General features: G+C 29.3%; 2 protein-coding genes across 2 annotated transcripts in view; both read right to left on the reverse strand.

Moving 5' to 3' along the window:
* The window catches only part of LOC107447434 (uncharacterized), a 161687-nt gene that overhangs the window by 116556 nt on the left and 20338 nt on the right, over positions 1–24793 (reverse strand). The window lies entirely within an intron of this gene.
* LOC147814188 (uncharacterized) lies at positions 15369–21849 on the reverse strand. The gene is made up of 3 exons (XM_087159941.1): positions 20799–21849; positions 19760–19957; positions 15369–19042 (listed from the first exon to the last, which is right to left on the reverse strand). Exons 1-3 carry the CDS (start codon positions 20865–20867, stop codon positions 15608–15610), a joined length of 3702 nt encoding a protein of 1233 aa, XP_087016067.1. The 5' UTR covers positions 20868–21849; the 3' UTR covers positions 15369–15607.

Genomic DNA, 24793 nt, shown 5'->3' on the forward strand with positions numbered 1-24793 from the left:
AGTTAATAAGCACCCCCTAATCTCAATACTTGCTTATGTTATGATGCTTTAAATAAATACAATGTAACTTCAATAACCATATTTTGAATTCTATTTTTCACAATGAGAAAAAAAGCATTATTATACGCAATTAATTGTACTTTAAACGGATAACTACCACCACTGACCTTATAATTGTGTCAAAGAAACAAGGCGTTGACCAGATACTAACAAATTCAAAACTTTTTCCAGAGAAGACTCTAAGACCAGGTAACTCAATGCATTGTTAGATGACTTCCTATTGTTAGGTAGTAAGCTACTGTTACCAATCAATCTAAATTAAAACGTTTAAAATCTTATTTCTAAAAAATGTCTATGAAATGTTCCTTCACTGGGGTGTGTTACATCACTGGTTGGTTTACCCTATATCGTCTTAATCTTAAAAGAAATTTTCGGAAGTGTTTCACAAGTGTTTCGCAGAACTATTTTACCTATTATTTAAGTAAATTTTGACATTTTTAAGAATCTTATTCTTTACCCTTTTACGTTTATTATTTCTTCATTAATATACTAATAAATTTTTTCAGTTCTTTAATTTATGTTTTCTTTAAAGTAAAGTTCCTTTCTAAATTATAGTCAAGTTTTCTTGAAAAGAATTATTGTCTGCTAGCTAAGAATAAAATCTTGTAAAGAAATTAAAAATATTCCGCTGTTTAAAATTATTTAATGCAAAACAGCTGATTATTTACTAAGCATACTATTTTTTTTTTTGAAAAAAGAGTATAAATTATTGATTGGCTTTCTTTTGTTTCTCGTGACTTCAACATAGATTATCTAAAATAGCGTTGATGTATTTTAAGTCACTACAAAGAGTATAAAGATACCGAACATAAAAAGCTGTCGAATTCGTAGCCAAAATTTTTAAGTGTCTTAAAATATCTCAGTATCTTAAATGTTGTTCTAACATCTTAGTTGTGAAATTAGATTTTTAATTATCTGACCACGAGTGATTCACTTATTATTGCATTATATATTTTACTCTTTCTTTATGATACCAAGTAGATTTTTTTCCTGATAATATACTAAACTATTTTGTTTAATTTTTTACTTTAGCACGATTCCAAAGATATTATTGTAGTATAATTTGTTATCAGGAAAATGCCTTATTTTGTTAAGCAGGAAATACTGAAAATTGAAATTTGTAAGAAGATTCCGAAGCCGTGCCAATTTTAGAGTCATCTGATTTTAAAAAAATGCTATAAGAAATACGCAATTTACGAACTCATTTTAATAAAAATAAATAAAAAAACGTGGCAAGAAGGCGAACATACTTTTTACAGAAACTGTGAAAACTAATTTTTCCCATATTTCGTCAAAAGAGGATAAGAATGATATTGCTCCAAGGGACTTACTCAATAATTTCGCTATTTCCAGAATGAAATCTGTTTGATCGAAACATATTATTCCTTGAAAATTAAAACGAGGAAAAAATTAGCTTTTATTATTTATCTAAGCTTATTCCATTTATTTAATGATAGCGGTATTAAGGTTAAGAATATGCGATGGAAGCCCCGTTTACTATTATATTATAAATGCATTAAATCATGTAGCTTGAATAATTTATTTTAAGCAAATTATTTAATAATTTAAGCAAATAAGGGCGTAAAAATAAACTCGATCAAAATACTCCGAAAGTATACCCTAAAATATATGTAGAATAAACTTTGGCATCGATATATATAAGAAATACCTTTTCAAAACTTATTTTAATATGGAGTGAAATAATTTAATATGTTGTGTAACTAAATGGATAATCCCAAGAAACTGAATCGAAAGTATAAAAATTTCATTGATTTAAAAAAAATAATAGATGATAATAAAAGTAGACATGTTTTGAGCGTCCAATAATGAAAGTCACAACTTATTCAAGCCTGACAAGTCTTGAGAATGGGCGATTATATTTGAACGCTCAAAACATCTCGACTTTTACTTCCCTCTTCATACGTTTCGAAGTCAGTTGAGTTTTTATCGTCAATTATACTGTTTTACATTTGGGTCTTGATCATTATTTTGATAAGGATTTTACACTCGTTAAAGTAAACATATGCATTTTAACATTTAACAGGATTCATGTGGTCTTTAAAAACGTAAGAGCATCAATATTGTAAAAGTTATATTTAACTTAAAAATTAAAATTTTGAGTTAATGAAATTAAATATTTTATCTTTTAAGTTTTTATCTTTTAAGTTTTTCAGTTTTTCAGTTTCTTACTAGCTCTGTTTAAAACGAGAGTATCAGATATATATAAGAAAACATAAATAATCATAGTAGCAGTATTTGGTGGTAAATGTAGCTTATCGTAATTGAAGAATATGCTGTGCGACATTGTATGGTGAATTTGCGAACGTAAGTTTCAGAATGCATCGAAACACGAGGATGCAATTTGCTAATCATCTTTATCCAAAGAAAACCATGTAACCTAAATATCCAGCAGAATGAAGCGATTTTATAAACAACGAATCATACAATATGCAACATATTATTTCAATATCTTATTCATAAACATAACATATTTCAATGTCTTTAAATTGCCACTAAACATTCAGCAATTCCTTGAGTTATAGAAAAAAGAAATATCGTAAATTACAGAAAACCTTGTGAATGTGCATTAGAATTACTATATAATCTACATTTTATTTTTCAAGTACTTTTTTTCATCTTCAAACTTTCTTGCCTAGAAGACTCGATTAACCCTTTCGCGCTGACTGTCACAAATACGTGACAGCATAAAACAGTATCTACCAGGGTAAAAAGATAAAACTGGTAAACAAAGTAATTCTTTAGCAGTTTATTTGTGGGCGGGGTTATAATTGTTTGATTTATTTAATTCACCATTACTTAGTTCAAAATAAATTATTTAGTTATACTTTGAACTAGCATTGATTATATATGTGATTAAACTAACAATAATTAAATTCACGGCAGCGTAAGTTCGTGAAATTAGCAACGCCTGCATTTAAGCTACCGTTTTTTATTTATTTACATCCTGATTCTGATTTTGTATGAATACTTTCATGAATCACTGTCCCTAAGGGGTTAAAGCTGTAAAAATGGTAATAAGTTGTGTCAATTTGATTTTAGTTTGAAATACTCGAATAAATTTAGCAAAAACAGCATAATCTAAACAATATCAGATAAAAAGTTCATGTATTTAAATTCTAACAACTTAGAAAATCATAAATAATTTATAAATTGATTCAAATTTTCTTTTCAAAGGACATTAAAATAATTTTTTTTTGCTTTTTAGACAGAAGTCAGCTTAAAAATTGTCTATTGCCTAGAAACTTCGAGAGATTTTCTATTAACAATGAATTAAACCTCTCTGGGCAATCACAAAACATTATTTCAATTTTTCTACAGTCATAGTATGGTTGCCTAGCAACCTAGTAAAATTAAGCATTCTTCTTTTGAATTAGTCAATGGGTTATCTTAAAGTATTCATTTGCGCAGGCGACTTTTTTTGGCGGTTTTCTGGACTATCGCCAAATATATAAACCTTTATTGCTACCCAATTTACCACCCAATGTTTTTGAAATTTCGTCTACCCCCCCTAATTCAAGTGTCTAGATTCCAAATATGTAAAAAAAAATATATGTTTATTCAGAGAAAGTACGTTTTTGTGTCTGATTTCGTAACTTAATTAATAGTTAGCACTAATTAATTAGCATATTTGAGGTCACCCTCAAGAACCATTAAGATTGACACTTAGTTCGTGAAAATCCGATCATTAGAACGAAAGTTATTCAGGGTGATTCGTTTTTTTTTTTGCGGACTGTACATTCACCAGATTTTAAACATTGTGCTCTCGTTAAGGCGAAAGCATTTGGACGATTTCTACAAGATCTATAAATAGGACAAGCACTCGGAATTCAAGGAGGTAATATAGTAGATCTTATATAGATAATATAGTAGTTCCTGGAAGTAATATAGTAGATCTCATAAATGACTTTTTGCGAAATAGAAAATCAGCTCCAGTGGGGAGAAATGTATTTTTAAAACATTAAACGATGTTTAATTACCAGCTCATTTAGATGTAAATAAAAAATTGCATAGTAAAAATAAAATTGTTAAGAAACCTGTGATGTATACTCGCAGAAGTGCTTGAGTGAAACTTTGAATAAAATGTTATTTATTTTATTAAAATATATTTTTTCTTTATTGATCATTTTCACAGGTGAAAAAAGTTTATATTATCAAGAAAAATTACACCCTTTAATACAAAAGTTTCAGGAAAATATTTAGAATTTTTTTTGATAAACTAGAAAATTATTACAAAAACGAAAATATCTTCTGAAAAAACTAGAAAATTTTGTTAAAAAATTTGAAAAATTCTTACAAAACTAGCAAATTTTTAACAAAAAGTAAAAATATTTTCTTAAAACAGAAAATTTTTTGTAAAAACATAAATATTTTAATAAAAAAAAAATTTTGTTAAAAAGTTTGAAATATTTTTATAAAACTAGAAAATTTTTAACAAAAAGTAAAAATATTTTCTTAAAAGAGAAATTTTTTTTTAAAAACATAAATATTTTCGGAAAAAATAGAAAATTTTGTTAAAAAGTTTGAAACCCTTTTTCATTGTGAATCCTTAACACTAGAAAGACGGAAAATTAGTATGTACCTATATTGCCGAGAAGCAGTCAAAATGACTAAATTGTGAATGCGTCAATAAATTTGTTTAAAATTAATTTTTAGCATTTTTTATATTATTTACAATTATGAAAGAAGTTATTAGTAAATATTAACAATAAAAAAATTTATATGTTGTTCAAAAAGTCACAAAATTCTTAGAAATTGTGTCATTTTATACGTCATTGTTTTTCGAATTGAAATTAAAAGCAGTCAAAAGGACTTCCTTAGGCAATCTAGTGTTAATACTGTTTTTTTGGTTGCTATTTTGCTTAGAAGAGGTAGGTAACTGTTTGCTCTCAAAGGATTATATGTTGCTGTAAGCATCTCCTCACGGAAATGACCAGTAGTAGTTTCCTCTTCTCCATCAACGCTTGTACGAATGAAATTTACTTTGCATATCACATACCATTTGATAGATTGGTTTTCCATTAAATCACTTTCAATTATCTGTTTATGTTTTGGAAGCGTTTCATCAAAGAATATAAGTAAATCACATAATGCTACCTCACTTGGAATAAGAGTCTCTTTCGTAAACACTTCCAATGCATTTTCACAATTCTTTTTCATCTTTTTATTGTTATTTGTGGAATGATCGATCTTCCTTCTTCTTGAACAAGACGGTGTGTGTATGAATCGGATATGATTGAGTAAGTCAGATTTTGACTTAAAAGATTCACTACACAAATTAAATTTATCCGAAACTAAATGAGTCAGTAAGTGTCTCTTTAAATTATCATTTCGAAAAAAGGTCTTTTTACATTCTTCACGTTCAAAAGTTTCTCGATTTTTCATGAGTTTTAAATGTCTGTTGAAGTTACATTTTCAATTAAACTGTAATTTAAAGTTATACAAAATTTAACTATTGAAATTTCAAAAATAAAATTTGCTATTTTCAACAAAAAGTAAAGATATTTTCTTAAAAGAGAAATTTTTTTTGTGAAAATATAAATATTTCCTTAAAAGATAGAAAATTTTTAACAAAATGTAAAAATATTTTCTAGAAATAGAAATTTTTTTGTAAAAACATAAAAATTTTCTTAAAAGATAAAAGTTTTTTAACAAAAAGTAAAAATATTTTCTTAAAAGAGAACATTTTTTGTAAAAACATAAATATTTTCTTAAAAGATAGAAATTTTTTAACAAGAAGTGAAAATATTTTCTTAAAAGAGAAAACTTTTTTGTAAAAACATAAATACTTTCTTGAAAGAGAAAATTTTTTGTAAAAGCATAAATATTTTCGGAAAAATAGAAAATAATTTTACTTTTTTGTTACAAATTTGCTAGTTTTATAAAAATATTTTTACTTTTCGTAAAAAATTTTCTATCTTTTAAGAAAATATTTATGTTTTTACAAAAAAATTATTTACTTATTTTGTCTTTTTCTGAATTTGTAAATCAGTTTCATACTTTGATTAAGAATTGCAACGTATTACTATCTTCGTAATTGTTTTTCTGTTTGTAATTCATAATAATTCTTAACAAAGTATAATTTAAATTCCCCTCATTAGATTAAAAACATTAATTGTTATTTATCATGGAAGTTTATTCGAATAAAAGAATCTTATAATTGTGCGCAGAAAACTTTTTTATTCACTTATCAATTTCTTATAGCGAAATAGACAAAATGTGAAATTAACTTGAAGAGGTCCAAACTTTTAATCACTCTCCTGTGTAAATTATTGGAATGAATTATTGGAACAATATTTTTCAGATCATGCTTAAGCCCCCCCCCCCTCCCCCCGCATATTTCAAGGATCAGAATACAAAATCTGTCTAAAATTTATTTTTATAATAAAAACAAAAGATTTATTCTGAGAAAGAGCTTTTTTAAGTCTGATTTAATAACTTTAAATATCATTAATTAAGTGCTTTTTTTAGTCTAATTTTATGACTTTAAATATTCTTAATTAATGAAGATATTTAGGGTTAATTCCTAGAACAATTAAGATTGAGTATGCAAAAATTTATTCTATGCGCTCTGCGCTCACTTTTTATTTCGCTTGTCAAATTTGGCTATTTTAACATGAGCTGGAGTGAAGCACTTGACTCCCCTTAAAATTATTCTCATATTACGTTATAAATATGTCTACTTTTTCAACATTAATTTTGAAACAAAGGATATTTTTTCATTGACAAGCACACGTAATTGGCAGTTGAAATAATCCATTTAAAATCAATTAATTTAATTGACTTAAAATATGATCAATAAAAATCCCGTAATGCCATAACAATATTTTCGATAATCTATGAATGGAAAGTAGAAAACATAAAAGAGGGAAACTAACCTATTGTTAATTCTTGCATCTGACATACAGACTTCGAAGAATGTCTGGGGGCTTCTTACTTTCTACTTTCTTTTCCTTGCATTATTAAAATTTTAAAAGATTGATACATTTCAAATCAAACCAAGTCTCCTTGAATATGAAAAAAACAAAAAACATACTGATTCAAGATGGAGTCGCACTGTTCCAATCGGTTTAAGTTTTAGATGTTCAATTTACTAGTATACGCGGAAAATTAGTAACTGAAGTATCTCCTAGTCATGTAAATGGTTTAAAAGAATGTGTCAATCAAGGAACCTCTTTTTTATCTGCTCTCCCACTTTTTTGTAGCAGAAGTCACCACGCATGTATCGCTTTTATCGTATTAAATAGTGCTGAGAAAGGGCAAAGGTATAGGAGGTCCCTAAGAAGTTTCAGAGATTAAAAAGTTGCTTTGACACGTCAGTGTAATAAATCTATTTGCTACACTTGTTTACACATTGTTTCTTCTCTGCTCTAGTTTTGTATTTCAGTTTCATAAATGAACGTTTATAACCGACGTTTCATAAATGTTATCGAAAAAATAGTTTATTACTATGTACTTTTTATTTGTAGTTAATCACAATTATAGTCAGAGTATTCAGAGCCCTTTTCCGTTCAGCAGTGAAGTTATTCCTTTATTTTGACAATGATATAAAGAATAATGAACAATTTATTCTTTTTTCAAAATATTTCTGACTAATGAATAAGTCTTTATTCATTATTCAGGAAAATTTCGAATAATTATTCATTATTCCTTATTTTTTATTCAATATTCTGAATGACGAATGTCCCTCTTTGCCGTAGACCAAGCAGTTTGCGAATAGAACTACTCTCAAATTATTGAGTTCCTTTGCATCCTCTGAAAATTATACAGCCACGTGTAATCCATGGGAAATAAAGTAAGAGATAACAATTTACGCTCAAAACAAGAGAGGAATTTCCGATAAAAAACCGATGTTGTGAAATGAAATAAGGCTATAACTTGTTTAAATTTAATGGGCATATCACACGATGAAAATTATTGGCAACGAAACCCACTGTAGTGTCCACAACATATTCCAAAAATCGCTCTAAAATGCCTGTGTGGTGAAAAAAACATAGATGTCCGAGATATTGGCAACTGATTCTCTCCATTGAGAGAAAATTGCCTATAATTCAGAATAATTCACACTTAGATCAATCAGATCGTTTGCTACTTATGACGTTTTAATTAGATGTGATTACGTTTACGAATGAAGATAATAACGGAATCAACGGCGATGAAGAGGATAATCGGACGAAATTCTTGATTGATGAAAAAAAAAACAGTTTTGCAGTCTAAAAATAGCATCTATTTTTTAAATTCAAGCATTAAAAATACTTTTATGTGATGAGAGGAAAAACTCAATACAATTGATGGACAGTCGGCGAAAAAAAAGAAAAAAAGAAAAGAAATATCACCCTGACTACCTTTCCTTCTAATGATCGGGTTTTCACGTACTATTAATTAAGTTACGAAATCGGACACAAAAACGTACTTTCTCTCAAAAAACACATATATATATATATATTTTACATATTTGGATTCTTAACCTTCAAAATATAGGGGGTAGTAGCAATCTGGGAAATATGGTCCCCATAGTTTGGTCAGGAGAGTGATCCAAAGTTCGGAACTTTTAATGTTAATTTCACTTTTTGCGTTTTTAGTTATATTTTTAAAACTAATTAAGCATTTCAAGAAACATTGCACCCACTTATAAAACCCATTTACCGAAAGATAATTTCATGCAAAAAATAATTTTTAATAATTATTTATTTTATCATTTAATTTAATTGAAGATGAAAAAATGTTGAATAAAAAGGCATGAATTTTTTTTGTACAATATTAATCTATGTATTTTCTATTGAAAAATCTGAAGTTTCAACTGTTCTTATTTAGTAGAAGCTGAAAAAAATTAAAATAAATTATTTTTCAAAAAAATTATTTGGCAACAATGAAGAAACATTTAAATGGGGCGATCAATATAAAAATGTGGTTAACTTACGAGAGAAACTTGACTTATGTTCGCGTAGCGTGAAATTTCTTTCATATTTTTTTCGCTAATAAGTTATTGCTGTGCCACGATGGTTCAGGGGATAGAGCGTTCACCATCCAATGAGGCGAACCGGGTTCGAATCCCACTCGATACGAATTCCGCATCCGGCTTGCACCGACCGCAGTGCTGACATGAAATATCCTCAGCGGTAGACAGGTCATGGGTTAGAGTCCCCTTGCCGTCAGGTTAACCATGGGAGGTTCTCGTGATCTTCCACTCCACTTAACGCCATCAAAAAGTTCTCCAGGAAGGCAAATTTCTCCTAGTACTCAATCCAGGAGTTCCCTTGTCTTCTGGATTGGGTTCAAAATAATAAGGCTAAGGAGTTGATCATTAGGAGTCGTAAACCCATAAAATTGGGTCGGCTGTTCAACGACGGTTATAGAAATAAAAAACAAATATAACCGATTGCTAATCCTCTTTTTTCATTTTTTTATTTTTTTAATTATTCCTTGTATCCGCTGCTCCTTTTTTAGTCGTCTAAAAATTTATTTGTAATTTTGTAAAGAAATTTGAACAAAACCTATGTATTCAACGAATGCCGAGTTTTATAAAAGCATGCTTCTGATAAAATATGATTATACTTAAGATTATGCTTATATTTAATGTGATTATATTTTATTTTTTAGTTTGTTTTTTCAATAATTGATGCAATTTCAATTTATATGCATACGTATGCATAGATTTGGAATAATATATTTATAAATTTCTGCTAAACATATTTTATAGTTACGAATATGTAGTCAGCATTTTTAAGTATCTTAAAATTTCTCAACGTCTCAAATATCGTCTTAATCTTAAAATAAATTTTTTAATCGCATGCGCGTGTTTCGCAGAGCAACTATTTATATTTTATATTTTGCCAACTATTTATTTGAATTTATAATTATTATTAGAATATTTTTCTTTATCCTATCGAGTATATTATTTTTTCGTTAATATACTAATAAATTTTTTTAGTACTTTAATTTAGATTTTCATTTAAATTAAAGTTCCTTGTTAAATTATTGCCACGATTTGATTAAAAGAAAACTTGCTACTTCAGAATAAAATCTTGTCAAGAAATTAAAAACATTCAGCTGCTTAAAATTATTTGATGCAAAATAGCTGACTATTTACTAAGCATGCTATTTTTTCGAAAAATAAAGATAAATTATTGATTTTTTTCCTTGTGAATTCAACATAGATTATCTAAAATAGTGTTGATGTCTTATAAGCCACTACACAAGGAGTATAAAGATACCGAACATAACAAGCTGTTGAATATGTAGACGAAATTTTTAAGTGTCTTAAAATATCTCAGTATCTCATATGCCGTCCTCTAACATCCTAATTCTGAAATTAAATTTCTAATTACCTGGCCGTGTGTGATTCCCAGAAATATCCAACTAATTATTTGATTATATCTTTTACTCTTTCTTTATGCTACCACGTAGATTTTTTCCCTGATAATTTACTCAACTATATTGTTAAATTATTGGTACTTACAAGGGAAACTAGGGAAGTGTGACTCGCCAATTTTAAAATAAACTAGTGGGATGTCTGCCTTATGAGGAATAATTTTAAGGGGCAACATTCGTTTCGGCCCATAAAAGGTCCTGTGAGAGATAAAAAATAATTCAATGTATAGAAAAATCGATATTTTATTACTTCAATGCAGACTATTAGTTATTGTAATTGTCTCATACTCCAATTAATTTGTAATTAATTGGTTAATTAATTAATTTTCTAATTAATAAATCAATTAGCTGATTAATTAATTAAATATTAATTAATTAATTGATTTGCAATTACATACTCCAATTAATTTGGAAAATTTTTGAAAAAAAAAGTAAAAAAATTTGATGACAATTTTTTTTTAAAATCAACCTAACAGGTTTTTCTGAAAAACTACAGATATATAAAATTTTCAAAATCAATTATGAGAATAAATATGCGTTATATAGTGCGTGAAAGTAAGTACCACAAAATTAATTGGAGTATGAGATAATTACAATAACTAATAGTCTGCATTGAAGTAATAAAATACCGATTTTTCTATATATTGAATTATTTTATCTCTCACAGGACCTTCTATGGGCCGAAACGATTGTTGCCCCCTAAAATTATTCCTTATAAGGCATACATCCCACTAGTTTATTTTAAAATTGGCGAGTCACACTTCCCTAGTTTCCCTTGTTAGAGGTTTTTATAATTAACTGTCTTTGTAAGTAATTGCTGAGTTTTTTATGTCAGATTTATAGCCAACTAGCTGAACACGAGCTAAAAACATTTTCTATGTTAAAATTACTCAGTGCGAAATGTCAGTCTGATCGTAGTAAATAAGTGCACCCTCTTCTCTAATATTGAACTAACAAATTATTTATTTATTTACTTTATTGTATCTTATTTGTTTGGTTTGTGAAAAGTTAATGCATATTAGTGCAACTCAAAAATCCACAACTGCTTGCTTTGTTTATTAAATAAACCAATTTGGACAGCAATTTTATTTCGACTTTTAAATTTAATTATTGCACAGTAAATTGAAAAAAATTGAATCCTTTGAAAAAAGACGTTAAAAAAATTTACTTTTGATAAAATTATTTTTCAATTTTAGCACGATTCCCAAGGTAATATTATAGCATAATTTGTCATCAGGAAAATGCCTTACTTTGCTAAACAACGAATACTAAAAATTGAAAATTGTAAAAAGATCCCGAAAGCATGTCAATTTTAGAATCCTTATCTGATTTTTTTTTAAAAATATAGTAAGAAATACTCAATTTTTGAAATTACTTTGATTATAAAAATATGTGGCAATTAGGTAAACAAACTCTTTACAGAAACTGTGAAAACCAATTCTTCCTATATTTCGTCATAAGAGGACAAGAATGACTTTGCTCCAAGAAATCTTCTCAATTAATTTTGATATTTCCATACTTGAAATCTGTTTGGATGAAACCTATAATTCCTTGAAAGCTAAAACCAGAAAAATTTAGCTATTATTATTTATTTAAGCTTATTACATTTATTTAATGATAGCGGTAAGAATGTTAAGGATATGCGATGGAAGCCCCGTTAACTATTATACTTTAAATGCATTAAATCATATAGCTTGAATAATTTATTTTAAGCAAATTATTTAATACTTTTAAGCAAAAAAAGGTATAAAAATAAACTCGATTGAAATATGCCTAAACTATACTCAAAAATATATGTAGAATAAACTTTGTAATCGATAAATAAAAAATACCTCTCCAAACAACTTCGAGTAGGACAGAAACGCTAACTTGTTGAAATAGCTGTCCTCGTAACAATTTAATTTCTATTCCAGGTGCTAGGGGACATTCCATTTTCACATTCGACTTTTGAAAATTTCAATTGTAAATGGAATTTTTAAACTTTTTTTAAAAAATGTTATTGAGACTTTCAGTAAAAAAAATTGTACTGCATTGATTTTTTTTAGAAAGTAGTGACCAATTATTATGCTTTCATTCTAAGAACCCATGCCTGTGTCTTACATAAAACTTTATTTTAATATCGAGTGAAGTAATATAATATACTGTTACTGAATGTATAATCCCAAAAAACTTATTCGAAAGGATAAAAACTTCATTTATTAAGAAAAATAATTGATGAAGATAAAAATAATTATGTTTCAGCGACCAATTGGTATATTAAATGGGTCTCACGATTCCCACAAACAGCAAAGAGAAAAATGTCTCTATATTAAGAGCAAAGGGAAAAATTAATGCATACTTGATCCAAAAATAAATTAAAGGACAGGATGTGAATTTAAAAGTGTGAGAAAGTGCTTAATTTTAAATAATAAATAAAAAAAAAGATTTGCAGAAAAGGAATAACATAAAAAGATTAATTGAAGCTTCTTATGTCACATCCCCATCAACGAAAATTTCAATAACCATCTAAAAACATTTTTTAAGAATTATCTCTTCCCAAACTTTTCCTATGATAGAAGCACAATCAAAATGTAAAGAATAACATTCGTAATCTCACATTACAATTAAGATATTAAAACAGTATGAATTACAAAAAACACATTTAAATAAACAAGATAAAAATTTAAATGTTGCTAATTCAGCACCTAATTCACTGATAAAGAAATGTAGAAAAGCAGTAAATCAGGTCTACTTTTTAATTTAAAAATTTTTTTAAAATAGTTTTTATGACTCTTTGTCAGCTACGTTCAAAATTTATCTTTCATGATAGCAGTTTTCATTGATAAATATTGTTCTTCGTTCATACAACTCTAATTTAAAATTGTAAATTTCCACATATTTTTAAAAATGTAAATATTCAAAAACATGACACATAAAAATATAAAAATACAAGTTGATATTTTGTTATAGGAAAAGTTTCCATCTGAAGTTTTGACTTATGTGTTGTTTATTTTGCTAGAAAACAAAATTGTTTTCAAAAAATCACAGTGGTCGTTATCTGAAGTTTAAGAGTTCAGAGTTTTTAGGGGCATTTTTACAGGATAAGAGGCTGTATTCCCCAAAAGGAGGAAAACATTCACAAATCTCAACAATGTTGTACAGAGAGATCCTAGTTTCAAATAAATACTTATCTTTAAGAAACAAAATTATTTTTGGTTTTCACCACCAACAGAGAAAAGAACTACCATCGCCCCATATCTATGGGTAAACGCTGAGTTTGACGAAAATTTGCAGGGTCGGACCATCCAGAAAAAAGGTGACATGTTTCACTGAACCATGTGTATTTGATATGTCATATTCGGTATATTTTACTTTTAACAATGAAAAACCTGTTCATAACCTGTTATATATATATATATATATATATATATATATATATATATATATATATATATATATATATATATATATATATATATATATATATATATATATATATATATATATATATATATATATATATATATATATAATTATATGCATATAATATATTTATTTCAGTTGGAGAATACTTTACAGCAAATAGAATATGACTATTCAATCTATATAAGTATTTACGTTTGTTGTACTTTATTCCCACATATAATGTAAAATAAATAAAGGAAAATTTATTTTGTTTTTCATTTTGGTATATGTATTATTAAAAATGTGTGTAAATAGATATTCATTGTTTACAAATGTAACTAAACCTAGAGAATTCTTTTTTTTTTTTTTTTTTTTTCTTTGATAAAATGATTTATGGAGGAAATTAATCATTCTCTCAAAGTCAATACCTCATTTTCTAATTATTAAACAGAATTAATATTCCCGAAATGTTCAGACTCAATTAGATTTAAGTAGGGGAAAATTGAGCGTTCAACCCCACTTTTTTTACTATGGGATGAGCGTTCAACCCCACTTTTTTTTTACTATGGGATGAGCGTTCAACCCCACTTTGGGTCGATGTCCTCTTTTACTCTAGTTCTATGGGATGAGCGTTCAACCCCACTTCGGATCGATGTCCTCTTGACTATAGGATGAGAGCTATACCTCACTTAATTTCTATTGGTGCTACTGTTCTGTTTAAAATTAAATTAAGTATATTTTTTTAATACTCGTGACTCCATCTGGTGAGTGAAATAAGTACTAAAGTTTTAGAATCTATACTCTTTTAAAATGTGAAAAATGGAGTACTCATGCTGACATCTAGTGTATGAAATAGCAAGCATCTTATTTTCTTTTTTTCTTATATAAACTGAATAATTTTCTAAGGTAATATATAAATACAGATATTTTAAGATGCGTTTCGAACCAACAACCTAACAATTACAAAATGTTTTCATGGCACAGCGATTGAGCAGCACGCTTAACCGTTGTACCATGAAAACACATCCACTTTAAAGAAATATAAGATTTTGTGCATCTCCATTGAACAATGTAACTTTTCTCAACTTTGTTTTAAAATAAAGAAGTATCTCTCAAGTATAAAAGTTTCATTTCTCTTTTTACATATTTTAATTATAATCCATTTATTATTTCTTAGAGTATTAATGAGCAAAATTAGACTCATTTATAAGCAATTAAACTATCAAATATATGAAAATATTTATTGCATTTTATTTTACACTTGCAAGTAATTTTGTCTAGTAAGTATTTTTTTATTATTAATAATTTTTTCATTTCTTTTAAATTTATTATTATTTTAGTTTTGTCCTTTTCTTTATTCACTTAGTTCTTAGATATTTTTTCTCGTTTTCACTCCTATCTATATTTTTATTATATAGTTATTTTCATATTTCTTTATACATTTTTTCATTGTCCGCTGTAAATAAAAAGATCATGCCATTTTACTTGTTTCTATACGTGTAATGAAATAGAAAGGAAATAATAAAGTCAAAAAAGAAAGATAAACAGATTTTTATTGAATAAAAAGATACTTTACACAATTACATACATCCTTTTATAGCTGATTGTAGCTGGTTGAAGACAATAAATAATAAAACTGTTGTAACAATAAAGACAAGTCTTTCTCACATACATTTTATGTACAAATAAATAGGGGGGAAATAAAATAAATAATAATTTATTTAAATGGGAAGTGAAGTTTGCTACGCTAAATTTTAAAATAATAAATAAACAATTAAGAACCCCCGATTTTAAAGTGACCGTGTGCTAAAGTGTCACACCCGTTTTCTAATATGTACCGCTTATCATCTAGAGGACAAAGGGCTAGTTTATTAGTTGTAATCGAAAGTAATTCATGATTTTTTGAAACAATAGTTTTCATGTTTTCCCGAAATCTGCAATTTTCGAAAAGACATTTTTTAAACATGTCATGCTTTAAACGTTTTTCTCTAACATTTTTCACGACTCCTTTCGCTGTTTTCTTTTCACCTTTCCCAGTTAATAAAGAATACATTTTTGAGCGCAACCCGACGAATTCTTTCACGATAACACCATTCATCTCATCTTTCATTTTACCTACTACTTTCTTATTTTTACTGCAATATAAAAAATGATCTTCGGGGTAATCAGAAGTGTCATAAAGCCCGAGGTGATGGGACATGTCCAAGTAGACATTTTCAGTCTGAATCTCATAACAAAGAGAGTCGGTATCAGTAAATAGTAGTTTCGCTTTATCACCATATTTAGTTTTAATATGATTATAATGAAACTGATACATGAAAGTCTTACTAATATCCAAAACGGAGAAACCAGTATACAGAGGACGATTAAGAGTTAAGGATGTAACATTTCGTGTTACAATAACTAAATCTGGATCAATAATTTTAAACGATTGGAAAGAGGGGGATGCAATTAATTTTAACGCCCTTTTCTTATCTGTTACAATGTCCACGTTTAAGCGATTGCGTACGTTCTCCATACTCTTACCGAAAACCGCGTTATTCATTAACTTCCAAAAATCTTTGTCAAAAGAATTAGTTGCATTTTTCCGCATGTTTGTGTTGAAATTAATGTATGCACGAAGCCAAGGTTCTTGTTTGAATAAGAGAATTTTATGTATTTTAGTCATTTTGAGTCCTAAATTTAAATATAATTTCAAATTTCGGTAATGAAGGATATATCTACATTTATCATTTAAATTTGGTATCAGTTTCGATACATTATAATTATTAGAAACATTTAATGCGGCTGCAGCTCTTTGAGAGTATGGAGAGAGCATATTGAATTGTACTTTCATTTGTTCAGGAGCGACTGGAAGGTCATTGTGTAACTCATGTAATTCTGCAGGATATTCCAGGTCTACCTCGAGAATCATCCCTTCGTCTGCCTCATCAGATAATGATTGTATGTATTCTACGGATAGATCTAAATTTTGCGACCAACGGAATTGTTTTGTAGGCAAGTAGCTTTGCATTGCTCCACCATAGAGGTTATTCATATCTAAATAAATGATATAGGATGAGGGAATATTACAATCAAATTCATTACCCATGTAAATGTTATTGGCTCGGGCATACCGGTTTGAAATCATGGAGACACCACCCCTTATTCCCCTTTCGACAAATAAATGCATGGTGGGGTCAGTTAAAAGTTCCAGTTCGACGCGTGTCATTTTTAGACACGCCTGCCACGCATAACCTGGTAAGGTGAAGGTGTGGCATGCGTCAATTTTGAAATGCGTTAAGCATAAAGATCTAAATTTTTCGAACACATCGGCCAAAAGGAGAGTATCAGTCTTAACATATAAATTATGATAATCTCTTAAAGATTGCATATTAAAAGTTTGAAATACCGTACACGCATGATTATATTCCGCTTCAGTAATATGTGTATCATTTAAACTATTGTAAAAAAGCTCGCGAGGGGGTAACTCGGTTTCATTGAATTTCTCCATACAGTCAAAGTAATCATAGGGGTAAACACCTTTACGACGTAAAAGGGGGAGTAATTCCGGTTCTATTTGAGAAGAAAGGATACGAAAATCGCATTCATCCAAGTTGTTCGCTAGCTTATCGAGGGAAGATGGTAAAAACTGTAGAGAGTCTAAAAATTGGAGATTACTGATAGAAAAGGTTATGAATTTTTCAGAGTTTGTTGCAATACACGACGTTTTTTTGTTTTTAAATTTACTAAGAGTTTTAATGATGTGATGACTGTCATATCCTTTTAGATTGTGGAATATGACAGGTATTTTTTGAATAAGTTTATAATTCAAGTTACATTTTGAGTGTAAGGCACCGCGAAAAGCACCTGATATATGACAGTGATCTCTCACTCTATCATCATTCAAGGGCTCTTCACAAATAGAACAATGAGTTTGATTTAAAAACATTTCATAGTCCTCATTACTTAATTGCATAGGTTTATTGGCAGAAAGTAAATCTTTAATCATCCTTTCTTCCCTCAATAAACTATGAACGAGATGTTCCGCAGCATTTTCTCCGCAATACACGACGGGAGGTTTAATGCATTCACCTTCATTCCCAATAATGACGTATGAATATCCGCAGGGTATGTGATGAGCATTTACTTCAGTTTGCGATCTTAATGAAGTTTCATTTTTAGATAATATACACTCAAAATCAGCGTATATCACATATGGAATTTTGTGCATCAAGTGCACGGAATTAAATTTTAAAACTCTCTCTTGATCATTAGGCATCTTAGTTTTCTGCATTTTATGTTCTTTACAATAAACAACGTGATCATCTAAAGCAGGTTTAGTCGCAAAACGATGGAGACAAAAGTCACAATAAAATAATGCACCGTTGTGATGGGTTAAATAAGATAAAAGTCTACTCATATTTCGAATTAAACAAAAGTGTCGGGTTTCTCTCTCGGATATTAGTAAAAGATTTATGTGATGCACTCCGCTTCTGTTTGTTGAAAGATGAAGAGGGAATATGTCTCCTTTTTCATGTCCAAATACATTTATTGATAAATTATTTTGTTTCTCAAATTTAGAAACTTTATTAAGTTGCATGGGAAATGATATACCTGTCAAGTTTAATTCATTTTCAAAGGGTTTATAATTTGAAGGGCGATTCGCATGTTTATTATCGTTACAAGGGTGAATATGAGCTAGTACGCAATATAAAAAACATTTTTCATCGCTCATGTTTCGAATATTCAAGACAGCCCGTCGTTTGACTATTTCCGGTGGGAGGGGGATGTAGGAGGAACCGTTAAATGGAACATAAAGAGCGGAATTTAATTCTAAGTAGTTCACTTCTTCTAGTAACCACCCACTACCTCTATCGACAAATTCGTCAAAAGATGAGATAATCTTAACGTATGCACACTTCACTTCCTCATTTAATGAGTTACAACTTAGCGATACTTGATTACAACTCCTAAAAAAGGAACTCGCAAGTTCTCTCTCCCCATCTTGTCCTTTACGAGAGAAAAGTGCCTTAATACAGACGTACCATTTAATAGGAGCTGATGAGATTGTTAATCGGAGGGCATTTAACAATTGTGGCTTAACATCCTCTAAGAATAATAATAAGTCTTTATTCTTACTACTGTGTAACATCTGGCTTTGAAACGACTCTAGTCCTCTCCTTCCATCAGCCACTCCACTCATTTCCATCTGCACATCATTGGACGTCTATAAATAACAGAAACAAAAAATTTGTCATGCAATTTAAAAATAAAATAAAAGTCATACGACTTGAAAGGAAAAAAACATTTTAAAAAAAAAAGATGAAAAGGGAAGCAAAAGAGTTTAAATTAATATTAACTTGATAGGTTGAACTCCGACCCACCCCAAGGGGGTAAACGGAGATAAAAGTTAAATTATCACATTGAAATTTCTCTTAAAACTACAGTAAAATTTTGCCAAATGACAGTGGTGGTGATCAGTTAAAAGTGTATTAACTAAAACATTTGACAATTAAAAACATGCTTTAAAGGCAATGAAATCTAATAGCGTCGGTGTAAATGTCGAGAATTAAATGATTATAATAATAAGGAAACAAGAGATGAAAACAAAATCTCAAAACTAAAATCAATGAGAGCTAAAAGTCCTAAGCATAAATATCTAAAAGTCTGAATAGAAGTCGATGAAGTCTAAAATCAAAAGTAGATAAAATTTCAAAATGTAAGGTTAAAAGTTGATGTTAACTTGATGTTTCATTCATTTTTATTTTGTTTTGAAAAGTCTTATTTATATTTTAATTAATTTTTTAGAAAAGCTACTCTTTTAGATTTAATCGTAGCGAAAAAACTACAAACAAGTCTTTAAATATTAAACAATTCTGTTGCGATAAATGTAATTTCGAGAAACATAATATAATATGATGTATAGACAAACAAACTTACTCACGCTGGGTTGGGGGATATTCTCTTCCTCACACTCCATGGGAGAATCGAGAACGGCATCAGCGACAGCTCTATCGGCTTCAGGATCGTCCATCTCCTCATCACTTGATGACACCCTTCGTCTTTTTCGTCTTTTTTTGACATTTGCAACAGATTCTGATTTAGATGAAGCATATTCCCGATTAATTCTATCTATCATTTCCTGAAATAATGATAATAAAAAATGTGGATCAGTATTACAATAGAACTGAAACATTTGTAAGAAAAAAGAAAACATTGAAGAGTGAAAAATCTTAATTTAGAATTTATGTATGTCATATAACATCTCCATTCTTTAACATAAATAAATAATTAAATAACAACAGGAGAAGATGTTATATTTCTATTACTAGTAATATTCAAAAGAGAAAAATGAGAACGAAAGAAAAATAAATAAATGAATAACTAAAAGTGAATAAAAAGAAAATGAATTAATTTATCATTTCCTGAAATAATGATAATAAAAAAATGCAGATCAGTATTAAAATAGAACTGAAACATTTGCAAGAAAATAGTATAGATTGAAGAGTGAAAAATCTTATTTTAGAATTTATGTATGTCATATAACATCTCCATTCTTTAACATAAATAAATAATTAAATAACAACAGGAGAAGATGTTATATTTCTATTACTAGTAATATTCAAAAGAGAAAAATGAGAACGAAAGAAAAATAAATAAATGAATAACTAAAAGTGAATAAAAAGAAAATGAATTAATTTATCATTTCCTGAAATAATGATAATAAAAAAATGCAGATCAGTATTAAAATAGAACTGAAACATTTGCAAGAAAATAGTATAGATTGAAGAGTGAAAAATCTTATTTTAGAATTTATGTCATATAACATCAGCATTCTTTATCATAAATAAATAATTAAATAACAACAGGAGAAGATGTTATATTTCTATTACTAGTAATATTCAAAAGAGAAAAAGGAGAACGAAAGAAAAATAAATAACTAAAAGTAAATAAAAGAAAATGAATTAATAAATGTTACTTACTTGTGAGATATTTCTAATGACTCGATCAGCTTCTTCATCATCCATGGTCATATCCAAAGGTGTATCCATTTTGGGGTGGAGAAAATAAATATCTGTAAATTTACGGAGGTGAAGTTCACCCTAAGACGTGTGGACGAGATTTGGCTCTATCCTACGTTGAAGCACCCCCCTTTTATATTGAAACTTATCATTAGTTTCCAAACAACGAAAATAAACAAATAAATAAAAGTAGGGGTAGCTGCTAAGTGCAGTAGGTAGACATGTACAGGCGACAATGTTTGTAGATAACTCACTATTCCTCATTAAGCATTACTAAGAGACATCAGTTTATCGTTACCAATGAAAGAACATTCTCTTGACGATGATAAAATTTTCTACCACTTTGTCGATGAAAAGAGACTCTCCCTTACTCATCGATAAAATACTTTTCGTCCATAAAAACTGATTCTTTTACTTTACCCATTAAACAAAGTTTTTTTTTTTTTATCTGAAATAGGTATACCTATCTACTTATTGTCAAATTCTTTCTTCTAAACTGAAAAAAGAAAATGTCAAATCCTCTATCTCACCATTTAGGATAGTTTCTTATCCACTCTTTACGCAGACAATCGTAATGGATTCAGTGTCTCATTTTCAGGGTTGATATCGCTTTCGTTCATTATCTGAAAAGCAGCAACAACACTGATTTTTCTCTGTCCATTGTATTTTAAATCGAATGTATCATTGCAAATAGTGAAGGAGACGTTATCCGAAATTGCGATTCCATCTCGACGGCATAAGTCTACGACATTATGTGTGTTTAAAATGTTTGCGGTGAAAAGTATTACGTTTATCAGAATAATCATTATCAAAGAAACGACTCGACTGTCTAAAGGCATGATGGGATCTGTGTAAGGAACACGAGGGTGTGTGATAGTGATAGAATGTTTCTTATGACGTATTCGCGATAATAAAGCGTCAAATGATTATAATTACGGTTTATAATTAGAATAACGTCGCGCCAATCCACCGCGTACGGACGCGAGGGGAGGCGCCGCGACCACCCGCCCGCTCGCCCGCCCGCCCCGCTTTTCGCGTCACGCGGACGTTGAATGATAACGTAATCGTAAAGTAAGAAATGAAGAAAGAAGTAAAAACGGCAAATTTATTAATTAATTTATTTATTTGTAGTAAATACGTTCACGTACCAATTACATTTGTAACCATTGACATGATTTAATTTTAGATTTTTTCACTTTGCGTACAAGAGAATATCCTTTTTGCGAAACATAGGATTCATTTTTAATAAATGATTGTGGTAAATTAATGTCTTTGAGAATTTCACGAAATTCTTCTTGTCCTGGAATAAACGTATCACTTTTCCTTTTTCTCACCACACTGTTGATCAAATCTACCATGTTCGAATTTTTCACTACGTTTCCTTTGTGTACGAGTTCCCCTCGAGGTGTCCAAGACACTATGCTGTTGTTTCTCTTAAAAACATCTAGAATGTTTTTTGTGTTCGTCATGTACTGTTTTGGAATGGCAGACAGCATTAAACTTTCAATATAATTCTCCTCCTTTATTTCAGGTTTCATTTCAGGTAATTCTTCAGAGGGAGTCTCCTGATTTGGTACAGGTGAATTTAATAAATCAATTTTTATTCTTTTTAACAATACTTGATTGTACATTTTTATTTTCTCATCTTCGTCCAACTGTGATTGTAATATTTTTTTCATTTCGCGATCCAATTCGCTGAGTTTTTCGTCAGATGGAACGTAGCGTGAAACGATATGTTCGGGTACTAATATCATCTTTTTAGCATATTCCATATTTATTTATTTGTTTAACAGAGTCGTTAAAACGCTGAGAGCTGCGGGTAAAAGGAGTGGCAGTAGAAATCCTCCGTTTTGAACGATGAGGTTACGCTTCTTTTTCAAAGATACCTTTTTGTCAGAGAGTTTTCTTAAGGTATGTTTATGACGAGCTAACTTTCTCTTTTGATGTGAGGAGATTGGTATATTCCCTTTTAAAGTGTTTAAACAACACTCAGAAATGCATTTAATTGTTGTTTGGGGAATTTTTCTCAGTAGGGATTTCAACGATTTCTTAGGACAGATCAATATTAGTCTAAGTCTTTGCATATCCTCTTTCGAAGCACCCATGATATCAAATGGATACGTACAGTTTGAGTTGACTCTTTTTATTTCAATTGGTAAACACACGTTTCTTCACCCGGTAATATTTCCGTACGCAAGCGCAGGTTTTCTTCTGTTTCGGTCCTTAAGTCCACCATTAAATAGGAGTAAGGTTTTTTAGTAGCATCTTCGAATACTTCGAGAAAAAATTTTAAATTTCTGGGGTATAACTGTCTTCCTAAATGAGATATCTGACTCACATCTCGCCTAGACTTGAATAGAAACAAATAATGTGAGTTTAAGGATATTTCTCTAAATTCTTTTCCTTTATGAAATATATTCTGACTAACTGTGATAATCGATATATTCATGTGATGCGATCCTCGAGTATACAACTGAGTAATGCGCTTGTTATCTCCGCATTCAGACATCAAATCATCTAAAATGAAGAGAGTATTTTTACCCGCGTAACTACTGAAATTTTCAGGTATACCTTCTATAAAAGTGACATTAGGTATTTCGTCATATAAATACTGATATATTCCGTAAAACCAAACAATAGTATCAATTTTTGGGAAGATTAATTGCGTGTGATATTTTAAAAAATTCCTTAAAAAGTGTGTCTTTCCGCAAGAGGTAGGCCCGCAAATGAGAGCTGTAAAGGGAGCTTTTAATCTCAATGACTCCATGATGATAAATGAGAGAAAGAAATATTAACACACCACATTTATTTATCCACTTTATTATGAAATGAAAAAAGGTACATATTCACGATACAGTTTTTTCTTCACAAAGTTATACACTTGTTTATCATTTTGTATAGATTTTACTTGAAAGGAATTAACGATACATTTCATCGAATGGTTTCTGCAACGAAAATACAAGTAAAAAATACAATATTGTCCGCAGACAGCGGTCGAATCACTTTGAAGAGGTACATCATTATAAGTAACAAATTCATAGTTTTTACAATAATTGCGAATGTAGTGGTTAAAAAAGTCTGATGAATGTCCATACGAATCAAAAAATTCGACTGAATGAGGAGACTCGACATAAAAAGCTAACCAATGACTTCCTGGTTTGTTGTAAGGATCTGTATTCACGATGAATGCAGAAGGAAATCTACTTATTCGTTTTGGAATTTTATCACTCGCAAAAACACCGATGAAAATCTGTTGAGTGAATGTATCTTTATTTAATACTTCTTCGATTTGTAATGTATTCATACCGAAAAATCGCACAAAACACTTCTAGATTTTGTAATCTCGATTACGTTTTGAAATTCTGCGTAAATAAGCATCGAAATTGTTTTAGGTAGAGCTTTGGAGAATTTGAGTTCAATTCTTAAATTTCCTTGGCGAATTAAATTGAGGTAACTCCCATCACACAAGTCGGGAGTTAAATCAAAGGCGTACATAGTATATCCCTTAGAAAATTCATCACGATTTATGTAAATTCCTTTGTTGCTCGCTAATTTCTCACTTCCCAACAACAAACTGTTGTAAGAGCGAATATATTGCTCATCTTCATAATTTGGTGTCAGAGGTTTGTAGCACACTGGATTACCATCCACATACACACCAACGAAGTTTACGTCATTATGTTTGAAATTAAAAGGATTCGTAGTATAAGTACCGTTGAATGCATCATTATCTATACAGGTTAAAATCAATCGTTTCGGTAGTGGACCCAAGAAAACATTATCCTGAGAAAAGGAGAATGATCCCTTAGGGATAGAATACATTTTGCATAATACTCTATCTAGAGGATATTTTGCTGAAGTTTTTTCTAAGGCTTTTGCGTGTCCTATCAAGACTCCAGGGCTCACTTTAACTTTACGAACGAATAAAGATGCATGTTCAAACACTATTTGATAAT

This window comes from Parasteatoda tepidariorum, chromosome 3 (assembly GCF_982258835.1).
Source record: "Parasteatoda tepidariorum strain Cologne lab strain chromosome 3, Ptep-v5.0, whole genome shotgun sequence".
Taxonomy (NCBI): domain Eukaryota; kingdom Metazoa; phylum Arthropoda; class Arachnida; order Araneae; family Theridiidae; genus Parasteatoda; species Parasteatoda tepidariorum.

Bases quoted from the DNA above. Each gene is read 5' to 3' on its own strand.
- LOC147814188 (XM_087159941.1), bottom strand. From the start codon at position 20,867: ATGGATACACCTTTGGATATGACCATGGATGATGAAGAAGCTGATCGA. The intron at 19,958-20,798 runs GTAAGTAACATT...TCATTATTTCAG, and splicing joins TCATTAGAAATATCTCACAA to GAAATGATAGATAGAATTAA. The intron at 19,043-19,759 runs GTGAGTAAGTTT...TGTTATTTATAG, and splicing joins AGAATATCCCCCAACCCAGC to ACGTCCAATGATGTGCAGAT.